The 19,486-nt window shown below is 50.1% G+C and overlaps 1 protein-coding gene across 3 annotated transcripts in view; it reads left to right on the top strand.

Moving 5' to 3' along the window:
- The first annotated feature begins 1,316 nt into the window (after nt 1-1,316).
- The window catches only part of PAIP1 (poly(A) binding protein interacting protein 1), a 49,314-nt gene continuing 31,144 nt past the window's right edge, over nt 1,317-19,486 (top strand). For 2 of the 3 annotated variants that reach the window (XM_040339090.1, XM_040339082.1), the window contains exon 1: nt 1,347-1,656. In XM_040339090.1, the coding sequence (XP_040195024.1) occupies nt 1,422-1,656 (235 nt within the window). In that variant the 5' untranslated portion in view covers nt 1,347-1,421. The other variant, XM_040339098.1, reaches the window with a different exon arrangement.

Genomic DNA, 19,486 nt, shown 5'->3' with positions numbered 1-19,486 from the left:
ATGTTATGGTGACCAGACATCCCCAGTTTCAGGGGACAGTCCCCAGATGGAGGACACTGTCCCCTGACCAAGTCTGTCCCCGGATTGGACAGAGGCTGGGGCAGTTTCAAAGACAGTCAGTGCAAAATGAAAAACAAAAAATTCTGAATTACACCCCCCTCGCTCTGCCACTCCTACTAGCTTAGTGGGGTGTATTTTTTCCCCATTATCTGTGCCCCTTTCTGATGATTATGTGCTGGTCGTAGCAAAGGGAATATTTCTTCAGCTTCGCTTGCATGTTCTTCTGCCTTGGCTCATGTTTCGGCCAGCCGCATGCCTGCGTATGTCCTTGCCTTTCCTGGTGGAGTGATCTTCTTCCGCCCCCCACCCAGTAGGGCCTGGAGAGTAATGCCGCGTACACACGATTGGAAATTCCGACAAGAAAAGTCCGATGTGAGCTTTTGGTCGTAAATTCCGACCATGTATAGGCTCTAACGGAATTTTTCTGCCGGAATTTCCGCCGAGAGAAGTTTGGAGAGCGGGTTCTCAAATTTTCCGAGGGGAAAAGTTCTTGTCGGAAATTCCAATCGGAATTTCTGACAGAGAAAAATCCTACGCATGCTCGCAATCGAGTCGACGCATGCTCAGAAGCATTGAACTTAATTTTTCTCGGCTCGTCGTAGTGTTGTACGTCACCGCGTTCTTGGCGGTCAGAATTTGGTGTGACAGTTGTGTATGCAACACAAGTTTGAGCCAGAATTCAGTCGGAAAAAAATCCACGTTTTTCTTGTCGGACTTTCCGATCTTGTGTACGTGGCATAAGACTTGATAGGCTGTGAGGTGGACGGCAGCGGCAATGGGCAGAGAAAAAAAATAAAAATATGTCCCCGGATTTCATTTAAAAAATCTGGTCACCTTACGCTATGTGTTTCAATAGGTTTCCTAATGTGACAGAACACAAAGGCGGTCATCTTCTTACACCCAGGCAAGTCTTCAATTTCACACTTATTTTAGCAGTTAACTCACCTTATATACTGAAATAGACTATTTCACCGCGACAGAGTGAAATAGTCTATTTCAGTATATGATCAGTGCGGGGTGTACCAAGATGGCCGCTGCCACCTTCTGCCCGCTTGCCTGGGTGTAAGAAGATGTCCGCTGCTGGCTTCGTGTTCTGTCAGATTAGGACAGTAATGATGTGACGCCTCCGGACATGAGGTGGCGCTGTGGCACATCACAAGTCTATAAGAAGTAGCGCTGTGGCTTGGCCCCAGTGATTATGAATTTATATGGCGGATCCTCCAAGCCGGAGGTGGCGCTGTGGCCCCGCTGCGTTTGTGGTGGCGGTGTTGTTGTATGAGGTGACAGGCTAGGGGGCGGAGCGGGTGTTGTGATCAGGCCCGGGGGTAACGAGTTCCGGGACCGGGCTGTTCTCTCACGCTATGTCTGAGGGGTTTGATCGTGCCCCGGGGGCTGGTAGGAGTAGAGGCCGCGGCGGACCGGGGTTTGGGAGAGGTCGGGGGTCGGAGCAGACGGCCTCAGTGCCCGGATTCCGAAATCACCAGCAGTCCAACACCGAGGACGGCAACAGAGCCAGCACACAGGGCCGACCGGGGGGAGCCCAGCAACAGGAACCCCTGAGACCACCTCTCACCAGTCCGCCTCACATCAGTGCAGGTACCCGGGACCACCGACACCCCCCTCCCCCACCACAGGGACCACCGACACCCCCATCACCGGGACCACCGACACCCCCTCCTCTCCAATCACCGGGACCACCGACACCCCCCTCTCTCCCTGCTCACTGACCTTCTATCACCATCACTACTGACCTCTATATTATCAGTCCTTCTATTGTTACTCTCCCCCCTGATCATCATCACTCCCCCCCCCCCTGATCATCATCACTGCCCCCCCATCATCATCACTGCCCCCCCCCATCATCATCACTGCCCCCCCCATCATCATCACTGCCCCCCCCATCATCATCACTGCCCCCCCCATCATCATCACTGCCCCCCCCATCATCATCACTGCCCCCCCCATCATCATTACTGCCCCCCTCCCCTGATCATCATTACTGCCCCCCCCCTGATCATCATTACTGCCCCCCTCCCCTGATCATCATTACTGCCCCCCCCTGATCATCATTACTGCCCCCCCCTGATCATCATTACTGCCCCCCTGATCATCATTACTGCCCCCCCCCCGATCATCATTACTGCCCACCCCTGATCATCATTACTGCCCCCCTGATCATCATTACTCCCCCCCCCCTGATCATCATTACTGCCCCCCCCCTGATCATCATTACTGCCCCCCCCCTGATCATCATTACTGCCCCCCCCCCTGATCATCATTACTGCCCCCCCCCCCCTGATCATCATTACTGCCCCCCCCTGATCATCATTACTGCCCCCCCCTGATCATCATTACTGCCCCCCCCTGATCATCATTACTGCCCCCCCTGATCATCATTACTGCCCCCCCTGATCATCATTACTGCCCCCCCTGATCATCATTACTGCCCCCCCCTGATCATCATTACTGCCCCCCCCTGATCATCATTACTGCCCCCCCCTGATCATCATTACTGCCCCCCCCTGATCATCATTACTGCCCCCCCCTGATCATCATTACTGCCCCCCCCTGATCATCATTACTGCCCCCCCTCCCCGATCATCATCACTGCCCCCCCTCCCCGATCATCATCACTGCCCCCCCTCCCCGATCATCATCACTGCCCCCCCTCCCCGATCATCATCACTGCCCCCCCCACCGATCATCATCACTGCCCCCCCCCACCGATCATCATCACTGCCCCCCCCCACCGATCATCATCACTGCCCCCCCCCCCACCGATCATCATCACTGCCCCCCCCCACCGATCATCATCACTGCCCCCCCCCCCCGATCATCATCACTGCCCCCCCCCCCGATCATCATCACTGCCCCCCCCCCCGATCATCATCACTGCCCCCCCCCGATCATCATCACTGCCCCCCCCCCGATCATCATCACTGCCCCCCCCCCGATCATCATCACTGCCCCCCCCCCCGATCATCATCACTGCCCCCCCCCCGATCATCATCACTGCCCCCCCCCGATCATCATCACTGCCCCCCCCATCATCATCACTGCCCCCCTACGCGATCATCATCACTGCCCCCCTACGCGATCATCATCACTGCCCCCCTACGCGATCATCATCACTGCCCCCCTACGCGATCATCATCACTGCCCCCCTACGCGATCATCATCACTGCCCCCCTACGCGATCATCATCACTGCCCCCCTACGCGATCATCATCACTGCCCCCCTACGCGATCATCATCACTGCCCCCCTACGCGATCATCATCACTGCCCTCCCCCAGATCATCATCACTGCCCTCCCCCAGATCATCATCACTGCCCTCCCCCAGATCATCATCACTGCCCTCCCCCAGATCATCATCACTGCCCCCCCCCCCCGATCATCATCACTGCCCCCCCCCGATCATCATCACTGCCCCCCCCCCGATCATCATCACTGCCCCCCCCCCCCGATCATCATCACTGCCCCCCCCCCCGATCATCATCACTCCCCCCCCCCCGATCATCATCACTGCCCCCCCCGATCATCATCACTGCCCCCCCCCTCATCATCACTGCCCCCCCCCATCATCATCACTGCCCCCCTACGCGATCATCATCACTGCCCCCCTACGCGATCATCATCACTGCCCCCCTACGCGATCATCATCACTGCCCCCCTACGCGATCATCATCACTGCCCCCCTACGCGATCATCATCACTGCCCCCCTACGCGATCATCACTGCCCCCCTACGCGATCATCATCACTGCCCCCCTACGCGATCATCATCACTGCCCCCCTACGCGATCATCATCACTGCCCCCCTACGCGATCATCATCACTGCCCCCCTACGCGATCATCATCACTGCCCCCCTACGCGATCATCATCACTGCCCCCCTACGCGATCATCATCACTGCCCCCCTACGCGATCATCATCACTGCCCCCCTACGCGATCATCATCACTGCCTCCCTATGCCATCATCATCACTGCCCTCCCCCAGATCCTCATCACTGCCCCCCCCCCCCGATCATCATTACTACCCTTTCATCATTGAAGATAAATAAAAAAAGAAATTGGTCGCACACGGGAACTCCAACTGATCTTAATGTCATCTTTATTGTCAAAAGGGTCAGACAGATACAGGCAATGGTCACTATAACAAGCTATGGCTTGTGAAACGCGTCTACCATTGCCTGCATCTGTCTGACCCTTTTGACAATAAAGATGACATCAAGATTAGTTGTTTCGGCCGTACTCCAAATTATCGATTAATCGACAACTAATCGTTAATGAAATTAATCTATTACAATTTTAATAATCGATTAATCGGCCAGTAACATAATGGGGTTAACAAAACTAAAATTAGCCCTTTATAGTTCCAAAAAAGCAAATCGCTACTGTAAATATTACTTTCACTGTCCCACAGTAAAAAAAATGAACCCCTTACAGTAGCGATTATTTGCTCTTTTTGTACTTATTTTTGTTTTTTTAACCCCATTATGTTACTAAATATCTCAGGCTGGGTTCACACCTCTGTTTTTTGGTGCTTTTTGCAGAAACACACTACAATTTATTTACATGTTTTCCTATGGGACACGTTCACATCCATGATTTTTTTTCAGCTGCTGCGTATTTGGAAAGGGCAAGGACTTTTTAACCCAAAACTGTGCCATTTTGTTTTTTTGGGTTCAGTATACTTCAATGGAGGAGCTGCAGAAAAGCATGTAATGTGTTTTAGCGGCAATTTGTGTTTTGTAATCTGCCCAACAACAAATTAAAAATGCAATTTTTTTTTCAGGCTATTCGATTAATCGAAACAATAATCGGCCAACTAATCGATTATGAAAATAATCATTAGTTGCAGCCCTAATTTGGAGTTCCCGTGTGCGACCAATTTCTTGTTTTATTCGTCTTCCACGCTGGTGAGCCGAGGTCTGCACCTGACTTTGCCTGGAGCGGTGTGCTTCTCCTTGTTCTTTACCCTTCCATCATTACTGCCTCCTCCCTGCACTGCTCACTGACTCTGCACCTCCAGCATTGCTGTCCTATCATTACTGCCTCCTCCCTGCACTGCTCACTGACTCTCTGCACCTCCAGCATTGCTGTCCTATCATTACTGCCTCCTCCCTGCACTGCTCACTGACTCTCTGCACCTCCAGCATTGCTGTCCTATCATTACTGCCTCCTCCCTGTGCTGCTCACTGACTCTCTGCACCTCCAGCATTGCCGTCCGATCATTACTGCCTCCTCCCTGCGCTGCTCACTGACTCTGCACCTCCAGCATTGCTGTCCTATCATTACTGCCTCCTCCCTGCACTGCTCACTGACTCTGCACCTCCAGCATTGCCGTCCGATCATTACTGCCTCCTCCCTGCGCTGCTCACTGACTCTGCACCTCCAGCATTGCCGTCCGATCATTACTGCCTCCTCCCTGTGCTGCTCACTGACTCTCTGCACCTCCAGCATTGCTGTCCTATCATTACTGCCTCCTCCCTGCACTGCTCACTGACTCTCTGCACCTCCAGCATTGCTGTCCTATCATTACTGCCTCCTCCCTGCACTGCTCACTGACTCTGCACCTCCAGCATTGCCGTCCGATCATTACTGCCTCCTCCCTGCGCTGCTCACTGACTCTGCACCTCCAGCATTGCCGTCCGATCATTACTGCCTCCTCCCTGTGCTGCTCACTGACTCTCTGCACCTCCAGCATTGCTGTCCTATCATTACTGCCTCCTCCCTGCACTGCTCACTGACTCTCTGCACCTCCAGCATTGCTGTCCTATCATTACTGCCTCCTCCCTGCACTGCTCACTGACTCTGCACCTCCAGCATTGCCGTCCGATCATTACTGCCTCCTCCCTGCGCTGCTCACTGACTCTCTGCACCTCCAGCATTGCTGTCCTATCATTACTGCCTCCTCCCTGTGCTGCTCACTGACTCTCTGCACCTCCAGCATTGCTGTCCTATCATTACTGCCTCCTCCCTGCACTGCTCACTGACTCTCTGCACCTCCAGCATTGCTGTCCTATCATTACTGCCTCCTCCCTGCACTGCTCACTGACTCTCTACACCTCCAGCATTGCTGTCCTATCATTACTGCCTCCTCCCTGTGCTGCTCACTGACTCTCTGCACCTCCAGCATTGCTGTCCGATCATTACTGCCTCCTCCCTGCGCTGCTCACTGACTCTCTGCACCTCCAGCATTGCTGTCCTATCATTACTGCCTCCTCCCTGTGCTGCTCACTGACTCTGCACCTCCAGCATTGCTGTCCTATCATTACTGCCTCCTCCCTGCGCTGCTCACTGACTCTCTGCACCTCCAGCATTGCTGTCCTATCATTACTGCCTCCTCCCTGCACTGCTCACTGACTCTCTGCACCTCCAGCATTGCTGTCCTATCATTACTGCCTCCTCCCTGCGCTGCTCACTGACTCTCTGCACCTCCAGCATTGCTGTCCCATCATTACTGCCTCCTCCCTGCACTGCTCACTGACTCTCTGCACCTCCAGCATTGCTGTCCTCCTATCATTACTGCCTCCTCCCTGCGCTGCTCACTGACTCTCTGCACCTCCAGCATTGCTGTCCCATCATTACTGCCTCCTCCCTGCGCTGCTCACTGACTCTCTGCACCTCCAGCATTGCTGTCCTATCATTACTGCCTCCTCCCTGCACTGCTCTCTGACTCTCTGCACCTCCAGCATTGCTGTCCTATCATTACTGCCTCCTCCCTGCACTGCTCACTGACTCTCTGCACCTCCAGCATTGCTGTCCTATCATTACTGCCTCCTCCCTGCACTGCTCACTGACTCTCTGCACCTCCAGCATTGCTGTCCTATTGTTACTGCCTCCTCCCTGCGCTGCTCACTGACTCACTACACCTCCAGCATTGCCGTCCGATCATTACTGCCTCCTCCCTGCGCTGCTCACTGACTCTCTGCACCTCCAGCATTGCTGTCCTATCATTACTGCCTCCTCCCTGTGCTGCTCACTGACTCTGCACCTCCAGCATTGCTGTCCTATCATTACTGCCTCCTCCCTGCGCTGCTCACTGACTCTCTGCACCTCCAGCATTGCTGTCCTATCATTACTGCCTCCTCCCTGCACTGCTCACTGACTCTCTGCACCTCCAGCATTGCTGTCCTATCATTACTGCCTCCTCCCTGCGCTGCTCACTGACTCTCTGCACCTCCAGCATTGCTGTCCCATCATTACTGCCTCCTCCCTGCACTGCTCACTGACTCTCTGCACCTCCAGCATTGCTGTCCTCCTATCATTACTGCCTCCTCCCTGCGCTGCTCACTGACTCTCTGCACCTCCAGCATTGCTGTCCCATCATTACTGCCTCCTCCCTGCGCTGCTCACTGACTCTCTGCACCTCCAGCATTGCTGTCCTATCATTACTGCCTCCTCCCTGCACTGCTCACTGACTCTCTGCACCTCCAGCATTGCTGTCCTATCATTACTGCCTCCTCCCTGCACTGCTCACTGACTCTCTGCACCTCCAGCATTGCTGTCCTATTGTTACTGCCTCCTCCCTGCGCTGCTCACTGACTCTGCACCTCCAGCATTGCTGTCCTATCATTACTGCCTCCTCCCTGCGCTGCTCCCTGACTCTCTGCACCTCCAGCATTGCTGTCCTATCATTACTGCCTCCTCCCTGCACTGCTCACTGACTCACTACACCTCCAGCATTGCTGTCGTCCTATCAGTACTGACCTTCCATCACGCGGCCCTCTATTATCATTAATACTGACCTCTATATCCTCGGCCCTTCTATTGTTACTGCCCCCCTGATCATCATTATTACCCCTCCATCATTACTGCCTCCTCCCTGCACTGCTCACTGACTCTCTACACTTCCAGCATTGCTGTCCTCTTATTACTTACCTTCCCTCACTATAGCCCTCCATTATCATCAGTGTTGCCCTACTGCCTCCTGACATCGCTTACTACCTTTCCATCATTACTGCCCTCCTGACTATCATTACTATCTATATATCGGCTCTGACCCCATTCTTTACTCTCCTTCCCTCCCCCTTTCAGTGATAAATGCTACCAAGAGAAATCTAGAGGGGGGGGAGATTTCCCTAATGGGGACACAGACAATACAAACCTGACAGCTGTTCTGATCGCTCTGCATTCTGTTCTAAACTGGGAAAACAAAATTGTCTTTAGGTTTATTGTAAAGGTGGCTGCATCCTCCAAGCTGGGGCCTGAGACTTGCTGTGACTGGGGCTGGTCTTATTGTAAATGGGGGGGAGCCTCAGCATATCAAAAATGATGGGTGATGGTTTGTTGTGTCCCCACTATGACAGACGTATGAAATGTCTTGTAGACGTGGCCCATTGACACACTGGACATCTGACACTTTGCTCCATAGATTGCGGGTATCACTCCCTTCTTCACAATGCAGAGCCTGTGGGGTCCTCTGTAGTGTTTGGTGCTACAGAGGACACTGCCTCATTGGACAGCCCAGGTCACATGACTGACAGGACTTCCCTTGCTTCAGGATCCCTATTTGTAAAGCACACCACTGTGCTGTGTGGGAGGGCCCGTCTTCCTACATATGATGTGCATTTCATTCAGCAGATTCATTGGACCTACACAGTAAGGCAATCCCGAATGGACCCCGTAGTGTTTTAGTTTGACCCCAACTCTTTTTCCTGTGATCTCATCTGTGCACCTTCCTCACTGCCCTCCATGATCCCACTTTTCAATCATGTCAGATGGCCCAACTCAGAACTCCAGTTTCTGGAAAACCTTCCATTACCCTAATGCTGACCCCTTTACAGCAGATACCCCGACCATTAAAGTGGGATTCCAGTTAAAAATGAAATTTGCCCTTGGATAATATGTACAATAATTTTAAAATGGAACATTATGGATTACTGCCATTGCTGATTGCCCAGATTAGACTATTGTTTCTAATCAATCATCAATCCTCCCGATCTATACTGACAATCCTGTAAGCAGCCCAACATGGCTGCTTACAGGATCTTACTGTCAGTGCCTGTGTACGAATCACAGAACAGCTCTGAGCAGCCCTGCCCCATCCCACCCACTTATGTCCTTGTCCTGCCTCCATCCTGCATTGACCCCCCCCCCATTTCCCGCCCAGCTCTGCCGCCTGTCCCGCCCAGCTCTGCCGCCTGTCCCGCCCAGCTCTGCCGCCTGTCCCGCCCAGCTCTGCCGCCTGTCCCGCCCAGCTCTGCCGCCTGTCCCGCCCAGCTCTGCCGCCTGTCCCGCCCAGCTCTGCCGCCTGTCCCGCCCAGCTCTGCCGCCTGTCCCGCCCAGCTCTGCCGCCTGTCCCGCCCAGCTCTGCCGCCTGTCCCGCCCAGCTCTGCCGCCTGTCCCGCCCAGCTCTGCCGCCTGTCCCGCCCAGCTCTGCCGCCTGTCTCGCCCAGCTCTGCCCTTTCTGTCCCTCCCCTCATTCACAAGAGCTCTAACAGGCAGCTCCTCCTATCCTCCTAGCCTAACCTATTTTACAATTTTTAGATATATCAATGCACTAGTATGGCATAGCAGATTGCATGGAGGTAATTGAAATTTCCTTCCATTCGGCTTCCAGGTTTTTGGTCAAAGCTGAAATTGGAAGTGGATTGGCTACCATGCACAGCTGCACCAGATTTTGCACTCTCCAGTTCTAGTAAAGCAACCCCACTGCCTCTTTGTGCAAAAACAATAAGGATATGGACAGCCGCACTCCAGTAACTTGAAAAAAGACGTGCCCTTTATTGGGTACAGGAAAAAATGCACTACAGATATCAGCACACAGTGGGATAAACAGCTGACGCGTTTCGCATTGAGTGTCAATGCTTAATCATAGCTGCCTCTTTGGTACCACTTCCAATCATTACTTCTGATCATTCTAAATAGTTGTGCACCAAAAATTCTGGTGCCGAAACTGAAAATTCAGGATGTACTCGGCCAAAAACCGAAACCGACAGATTTAAGAATTTATTTTATTTAATGTGACTAACGTTTTTGGCATTGCAGTCAACGGGACGCGTTTTTGGCATTGCAGTCAACGGGACGCGTTTTTGGCATTGCAGTCAACGGGACGCGTTTTTGGCATTGCAGTCAACGGGACGCGTTTTTGGCATTGCAGTCAACGGGACGCGTTTTTGGCATTGCAGTCAACGGGACGCGTTTTTGGCATTGCAGTCAACGGGACGCGTTTTTGGCATTGCAGTCAACGGGACGCGTTTTTGGCATTGCAGTCAACGGGACGCGTTTTTGGCATTGCAGTCAACGGGACGGGCTTTTGGCTTTGCAGTCAACGGGACGGGCTTTTGGCTTTGCAGTCAACGGGACGGGCTTTTGGCTTTGCAGTCAACGGGACGGGCTTTTGGCTTTGCAGTCAACGGGACGGGCTTTTGGCTTTGCAGTCAACGGGACGGGCTTTTGGCTTTGCAGTCAACGGGACGGGCTTTTGGCTTTGCAGTCAACGGGACGGGCTTTTGGCTTTGCAGTCAACGGGACGGGCTTTTGGCTTTGCAGTCAACGGGACGGGCTTTTGGCTTTGCAGTCAACGGGACGGGCTTTTGGCTTTGCAGTCAACGGGACGGGCTTTTGGCTTTGCAGTCAACGGGACGGGCTTTTGGCTTTGCAGTCAGTGAGAGACAAAATACCATTATCGGAAAAACGCAGATAACCCTATTTTTCAGCTGATATTTCAGTGCATTCCTGATTTTAACCAATACTTGTGTTTTGCCATGCAGTCATTACTGCAGTGCCAGGATCCTGACCATTCTATCTAGTGCTGCAACTGTTTCACTGCATGTGCCTTGATTGCTGAACAGTGCAGCTTGCACTATCTCAGCCCATCGCTTTACCGCAGGCTTCCCTCGTCGTTGCACACAGTTCATTGACATTGCTTTGAGGTTTTCTTTTTGTCTGTAGAGGGAAGTTGGTGTCAGGCTTTAAATAGTCAATCATGTGACCGGCTGTTGGGCGATCAGCTGGATCTCTTGCAGTTGTTTGTCACAGACGGAGTTGTATGCTTGGCATCTGATGAATATTTATTTGGGTGCCCATTATAAGGAAACATTGTTGCGTTCTTCTAGATATAATCAGAAGTCTGATCCTATGTCTTGTCCCTATATAGTAGCATGTAAATTCTTCACCTTCTATTCCTGACACTGTAAAATGAGAGTGATGTGAAAAGGAATGGCAGAGGATCGGAATTGGCAGACTAGGGGGCAAAGCTTTATTTTTTTTCTTAGTTTTGGATATAATGGAGATGGATTAAAACGATTTTATTGTCTGTACCCCCATTAGGGAGAGTCACCCTCTCTATTTGTCCTGTTTACTGTTCTCATTGAAAGTAAAAGAAAATCACCAATTTTTGGTTGCCCCCAGAAGAGTAATAGAAGGAACATCTTCCAATAGAGACATTAGTTCGAATAGGAACACTAATCCCTTTATTTGCAGGGATTTTCCTCTCCCTTCCCGTTTTGGCTATGGATCAGGAAGTGAAGGGAAATCTCCCCTGTTCAACACACAGGGCAAGAAATAAACTGACAGGGGTTATAACCCTCCCTACTCTATCCAAAAAGGGGGGGTTTGCCTATAGTTCAACTTTTTATTTTTCCTGCTAATCCATACATTTTGGTCACAGGTCCTTACTGCCATTATTTCCCAGAGATGCAGCTTCCCTTACAGCAAGGGTGTCCAAACTTTTTGTCCTTTCTGGGCCACATTGAAAGAAAAGGAGATGTCTTGGGCCGCACATAAAATACACTAACAATAAGGGCCGCACATAAAATACACTAACAATAAGGGCCGCACATAAAATACACTAACAATAAGGGCCGCACATAAAATACACTAACAATAAGGGCCGCACATAAAATACACTAACAATAAGGGCCGCACATAAAATACACTAACAATAAGGGCCGCACATAAAATACACTAACAATAAGGAGCGTTGATGGGTAGATTACATGTTATTGATCACTGATCTGAGTAATAAAACTTCAGTAGAATTGCCCCCCCTCACTTCCTCTCTACATTTCTTCCCCTTTCTTCACTCCAGCCCCCTCCCAATTGCATAGTACCCCCTGTATGTGTGGAATTTCATTGTATGGCACCGGAGTTTTTTTTTTATTGTATAATATGTGCATAAATGAGCACATTGGAAACCATTTTCTAGTTAGTCTATTGTTATTCTCTGGTTGCAACTCTAAAAAATAAAATAAAAAATACACTGATCCTTTTAAGCATGTTATACAGCACAGTGCTTGTGCTGTGTCATTTACCTCTATGTTCTAAAATAACCTGGTTGATCCTGCAAGTTCCTGTGTCCCCCTGTCTGTGCTGACCATGGTAATCGGGACTGCTGAGCCCTGATTACCGTGGTCAGTTTACATGCCTCCATCAACCGCTGGTCTTCTCTCTCCCCCTCCCTGCCTGTCAGCTCAGAAGTGTATACAATTACTATTGAGAAATAATAATGTCCTGTGTGTGTTTTTGTGTAAAATGATTGCGATAAATTCTCTGGACGCTCACGTGACCTGCCCGAGCTCTCCTCTCTCCCAGCTGCTGTCAGCGGGGAATCTCGACCCCTACCTCTGCAGTGAGCACCTAACAGCACTGTAAATTAAAGCGGTTCTCCACCCTAAAGTGAAGTCCCGCTGATCGGAACCCTCCCCCCCCTCCGGTGTCACATTTGACACCTTTCACGGGCAAAAGACGGGCATTGCGTCACATCCCGTCGCCCCCCCCCCCCGTTGTGTGCTGGGAACACTCGGCTCCCAGCACACAGCGGGAGCCAATCGGCGGGCGCGGCGCGACTCGCGCATGCGCCGTAGGGAACTGGGCAGTGAAGCCACAGCGCTTCACCTCCTGGTTCCCTCAGCGTGGATGGAGGGGGGAGCAGCAGGGTGACGAGCGATCATTTGTGCTCTGCTGCGGACAGCGCTGGACTCCAGGACAGGTAAGTGTCCTTATATTAAAAGTCAGCAGCTGCAGTATTTGTAGCTGCTGGCTTTTAATATATTTTTGGGGTGGAACATCCGCTTTAAGGCACTGTATTTTTCGCAATCATTTTACACAAAAAACACATTGGATGTTGTATTTACCAGTCCTCAGGTGGGATGTGCTGGAACTGAAGAGGGTCCAGAGAAGGGCAACAAAGCTAGTAAAGGGACTGGAGGATCTCAGTTATGAGGAAAGACTGCAAGCACTGAACTTATTCTCTCTGGAGAAGAGACGCTTGAGAGGGGATATGATATCGATATTAATAAAAGCCCACACACAGGTTGGACTTGTGTCGCATGATAACATATAGCTAGATTCATAGAGGGCGTCCTAACTTTGCGGCGGCGTAGCGTATCGTGTACACTACGCCGCCGTAAGTTAGCGAGGCAAGTACATGATTCACAAAGTACTTGCCTGCTAAGTTACAGGGTAAATCGGGCGGGCGTAATGGCGCCTAATTCAAATTTAGCTAAGGGGGCGTGTTTTATGTTAATGGGGCTTCACCTGACGTGATTGACGTATTTTACGAACAGCGCATGCGCCGTCCGCCTACATATCCCAGTGTGCATTGCGGGAAAGTACGCCGCACGGTCCTATTGATTTCGACGTTGACGTAAAGACATAAAACCCTATTCACGGACGACGTAAAATTTTCAAATTTCGACACGGGAACGACGGCCATACTTAACATTGACTACGCCTCCTAGGGGCAGCTTTATCTTTAGGCGGCCTATCTCTTACGTAAACTGCGTATCTGTACTGCGTCGGCCGGGCGTACGTTCCTGAATAGGCGTATCTAGTGATTTACATATTCTACGCCGACCGCAATGGAAGCGCCATCTAGCGGTCAGCCTAAATATTGCACCCTAAGATAGGACGGTGCAGGCCATCTTATCTTAGATAGGATTAAGTGCATCTCTGTTTGAGAATACACTTAAACTTAGGACGGCGCAGATTCTGAGTTAGGTCGGCGTATCTACTGATACGCCGACCTAACTCTTTCTGAATCTACCTAATAGTTGGTAAGGCTGAAAAACGACACAACAGATTACATCCATACACAAAATGACTTTACAACCCCTTTTAACCCTCTTTGTATGCCTTGTTAACAGTTCTCATCAAAAAAAGAAAGTGTCTTCAGAAAAGTAATAGAGGGAAATTCTTCCAATGGCATACCAATTCTGTCACATGTCCCGGAAGATAGCCCGGCCATTCAAAACGCGCACCGCGGCCCGGACATGTGAAGACGCAAGCTGTCACAGCCGGGTGACCACGCTTGCAAAGCCAGTGCTGTGTAGAGGAGCGAAGGTTCGGGCGGCCGCATCGCTGGACCATGGGACAGGTGAGTGTTTATTAAAAGCCAGCAGCTCTACACCTTTTGTAACTTCTGGCTTTTAATAAATGCAGAAATGGGTGGAACTCCGCTCCGCAAGGATTTCCTCTTGTTTTGGCTATGGGACAGGAAGTGAAGGGAAATTTCCCCAATAGGACACGGAAAATAATACAAATCCTGACAGGGGTTATAACCCTCTCTTGCGCTATCCAAAATGAAGAACAAGTTTTGCCTATAGTTCTACTTGAACCTATATCTGGTCCTATGTAAGCACTTTTTTGTGCTGAGAGCGTGCGCCCTTCTAGCAGTCATCTGCAGGGCCTGGAAAGCTCCTGATGCATACTTGCGATCGGGAGCTTTCTGATCATTCGACCACTGTGACGGCCAATCACAGCGGCCACATGACCTGAATGCCGACCTCCACTGCCCGGCATTTAGAAGCTCTTAAAGGGCTGGGAGGTTGCGTCAGAAAGGGGTCAATAAAAATCTTTAAGGCCCCCCCTATCTTTTGGTGTTGCTATACTCCATCTGATATCTTTCAATTCATACTTTCTCTACTAACTACCGTATTTATTGGCGTATAGCGCGCACCCCAAGCTGAGAAGGGAAGTTTAGGGAAAAAACTTAAATTTTGGATGTCTTACCCGGCGTCCCATCGGTGGCCTTGCGCGGGGTCCGTCTAGCCTTGTCGGTGTCCGTCTGCTGTCTTGCCCGGCGTCCATCGACGGCCTTGTCCGTCTGCGATGTTGCGCGGGGTCCGTCGAGTGTTGTGGGTGTCCATCCGCACCTTCCCCGGGGTTGCGTTCCGTTGTGTGTTTGAATTTGGCGCGCTGTGCAGAGCCGGATTTCCTGCGCACTCGTCTTCTCTCGGCTCCTCTCGCGTGGCTGCGGGCGGAGCCGAGCATGTTCGAACCTAGCCGAGTGCGCAGTACACTCGGCTCGGACAATGTCGGAGACAGCGGGGATCGGCGTATATCGTGCACCCACGATTTTCCCCTGATTTTAAGGGGAAAAAAGTGTGTGGTATACGCCGATAAATACGGTACAATGTCCAGTGAGAGAGTACAGGAGGAATAAACTGGAGAGGGGCTAAAATATCCTCCTATTCCTTGTGCTTTCAGATTTTTCATTTTTCAGAAATCTCTCAAAGCAGAGGCATACAGTAACTAGAACCTTTAGGGCCCTGGTGCAAGAAACCATGAAGGGCCCCCCTTTTTCTTCAAGTCCAGGGCCCTTAATCTCCATCCCTGAATCCTAAACAAAGGAGAGAAGGATATGGGAATCCCACCTATTTATCAAATATGTAGTACTCACCGATATTTTCGGGGGGTGCAATCAAAAATATAATGTACCAAGAGAGAAAAAAAACAAAAAAGAAAAATGACTGCTGCACACCCTTAAGAGTTATTACTACGTTTTATTAAATATCAGAAAATAGAGCATAAAAGGCATTAAGAACACACAGGTAACCAATAATGGTATAGTACCCTAGAAGTGACCTGAGAATACACTCACAAAAGCGAAACGGCAAAAATCAGTGACAAATTGAAAACTGGAGCTTGATCATCCAATAAGGAGATCTAAGTCCATAACTCACCCATTCACCCTCCACACAACACAAAGAGACCCCCCACCCCAAGCACATATAAAACCCCCACTGCTATCAATAATCCTAAAGATTTCCACACCATGCGGTGGTTCCCTGTAACTACAGGTGAAAGTACCACCGTCTAAGTGGGAAAAGTTGCAAAAAAGAAAAAGCTCAAAAATGGGGACATGAGAGGGATCCACTATATAGTGGTATAGTAATACTGCTCAATTGGAGATAAATGGCAAGTGATAAATCAGATGAGAAAGATATAGTCCCAGGGACCGCAGACAATTCTACTAGGCTGGAGAAAAAAAGTGGTATATATATATATGTCTCTGCTCTTCAGATGGGTCGCCGCATCTGGCGTAAACAGTTATTCAATTTCCATCAGATAGTAACTGATAAGGAGGCATTCAACAAAAATATATATTTGAGACACTGTAGTAGTGATCATTAAGTATCAGAGGTCACCTATGCTGCACTTGAGAGGACTATGCAACAATGTAGCCACAATTAATTGACGGGTTCCCATTACTTATGGGTAGTGTCCATTCTAATATATCAAGTAGATATGTCCATCAGATATTGAAATCTTGTTGAACTGCTAGTGGCAATTAGGCTTACATGAATATTGGATGTGTTGATATATACACTGTTGGTGAGCAGATAATTGATCAGCATTCCACAGAAAATAAACGGTTGAAGTTGTACTCACTGTTGGGCTGTTATGTGTAGCTCAGAGTTGTAGCTACCACATCAAATCTGTACTCACGTGCTGCCAGAGAGATTTGCAGCCGAGCCATCCATCCATGTGTAGCACACAGAGCCTGAAGCACTCCTCATCAGTGCAGTAATGATAGGTGAATGATATAGTAATGTCCAGTATAAAACTGCAATTATACAGTGTCTTCAATGATGTTAGGCAAATACCAATCTCCAAAGTTGAGAATAAAGAATGTATTAGGTCTCCATGGGGTCAGTCTCTCCAATTTGAGCGTGCAAGTAATGTTCAGATTGCACTGTTCATGTCTCCATGTGATACTTTTCCTTAAGCTGCTTAGTGGCTCAAGGTAACCATGTTACCGAGCTCCAAAAGAAAAAAAAGCACTGAGGTTCAAAATGTGCATCGGGGGGTCCCTGTACCCCAAGAGTTTACATGTTTCGTTCCTTTAGAACTAGGAACTTCGTCAGAACTCAAAATGGTGTGGAAATCTTTAGGATTATTGATAGCAGTGGGGGTTTTATATGTGCTTGGGGTGGGGGGTCTCTTTGTGTTGTGTGGAGGGTGAATGGGTGAGTTATGGACTTAGATCTCCTTATTGGATGATCAAGCTCCAGTTTTCAATTTGTCACTGATTTTTGCCGTTTCGCTTTTGTGAGTGTATTCTCAGGTCACTTCTAGGGTACTATACCATTATTGGTTACCTGTGTGTTTTTAATGCCTTTTATGCTCTATTTTCTGATATTTAATAAAACGTAGTAATAACTCTTAAGGGTGTGCAGCAGTCATTTTTCTTTTTTGTTTTTTTTTCTCTCTTGGTACATCCCTGAATCCTCAGTTGCACAGATTGAATGGGCAGGGATGCCTATGTACAGAGCTTCCTATTCATTCACAAACTGAAGCATTGTAAACACAGTTGCTATGCTTCAGTTATGAATGGACTTAATGAGTACGGTACCAATCTCTCACTGTGTCCATTCAAAAAGAAAGAGACCGGAGAAGGGGGGCACTGAAAGTAGGGGGGGGGTGTAACAAAAATGGGGTAGTAAGACGTAGGGAAGTGTGACACGAGGGGGGGGGGGGCAGTATGACAGGAGTGGTAGTGTGATGGGAGGGGGAAATGTGATGGGGTAGCAGTATAACACGGGCAGTATGACGGGTATTGTGACAGGAGGGGGGCAGTGTGCAGGGGTAGGGTATCTGGGAAGTGTGAAAGAAGGGGGGGGGGGGGTGTTAAGAGGGGACTGTATGATAGGGGATATTATGACAAGAGGGGCAGTGTGACAAGAGAAGGGTTTCTGGGAAGTGTTACAGGAGGGGGGCAGTATGACGGGGGTTAGTGTGACAGAAGGGGGCAGAATGATGAAGAGGCAATGACGGGAGCGGCGGGTATTGTGACAAGGGGGCAGTGTGACAGGGACAGTATGATGTGGGCAGTGTGAATTGGGGGTGACTGGGGGGGAGGGCAGTGTGACAAGAGGGGGCATTGTTACAGTAGGACACACTATGCTCAGGTGCCAGGCTTATCTTACAGGAGAAGCCTAGAGGCAAGAAGCAGCAGCCAGGATCGGGGAGGCAGAGCCTATGGGCACCTCCCATCTGTACTGTATCGACTTGGGAAGTGAACTGCTAGCCACAGGGACATCCTATGGAGTCGCGCACATCAGAGTTGCCACTGCATAGTTAGCTGCCAGACAGAGGTACAGGAGGAGATGCCAAGCATTGGGGGGGGGGGGGCACAGTGGCAAAACTCCAGGGCTCGGTCGCAAGTGTGACTGCTGCAACCCTGGTAGTTACGCTACTGTCCCAAAGTGTGACAACCGTAACCCAACATGTTTTTTCACATCTGGGGCCTCATCAGGGGTGCACACTATAGTAAGTTAGTGACCCTCTATTTTTTTTACCCACCTTTTTTGTGAACTACTCTTCTTTTATTTTATCTATAAACTATATGAATGTTGTTTTTGTTTTTTCAAAGGGAAAGAGCAGAGCCTTCCTGACTTGCTTCTTCCCTTTTGGGCTGATGAGAAGTTATATGTAGGTGTGCAATTGTAGTAATTGCTCAATTACCGTTTTATGGCTTTAAAGCGGTATTAATCTGATTCTCTTTTTTTTTGGGCCCGAGGTGGGTGTGATGGCATAATGGGCTTGTATGCCCTGCTTTTTCACACATTATGACAGACTAGCCTGTGAAATAAAGCCTTCCAGCACTGAGCCGCTTCCATTTTTGCATGGTTTCTCCTTCTGGGTTTCGCGCTCTACAGCTGTATGAATGGCCGGGTCGCGACGACATCACTCCTGTGCATAAGTCTCCACCATGCACAGTGCTCTCTGAAATCACAGTACAGGCAGAGTGTGCCTTGCACGCAGAGTTCACTGCACATGCACAAGTGATGTCATCGGCCGAGGCTGACACGAATATCTTAAAGCGGAGGTTCACCGTTAGAGAGCACATTTTCCCCTTAGATTCCTGCTCGTTTTGTCTAGGGGAATCTGCTATTGGTTTTAAAATATGAGCAGTACTTACTCGTTTACGAGATGCATCCTCTCCGTCGCTTCCGGGTATGGGCTGCGGGAATGGGCGTTCCTTCTTGATTGACAGTCTTCCGAGAGGCTTCCGACGGTCGCATCCATCGCGTCACGATTTTCCGAAAGAAGCCAAACGTCGGTGCGCAGGCACAGTATAGAGCCGCACCGACATTCGGCTTCTTTCGGCTACTAGTGACGCGATGGATGCGACCGTCGGAAGCCTCTCGGAAGACTGTCAATCAAGAAGGAACACCCGCTCCCTAAGAC

Source organism: Rana temporaria, chromosome 1, assembly GCF_905171775.1.
Source record: "Rana temporaria chromosome 1, aRanTem1.1, whole genome shotgun sequence".
Taxonomy (NCBI): domain Eukaryota; kingdom Metazoa; phylum Chordata; class Amphibia; order Anura; family Ranidae; genus Rana; species Rana temporaria.
The sequence above is the reverse complement of the archived record's forward strand: the minus strand, read 5'-3'. Positions and strand labels throughout refer to the sequence as shown.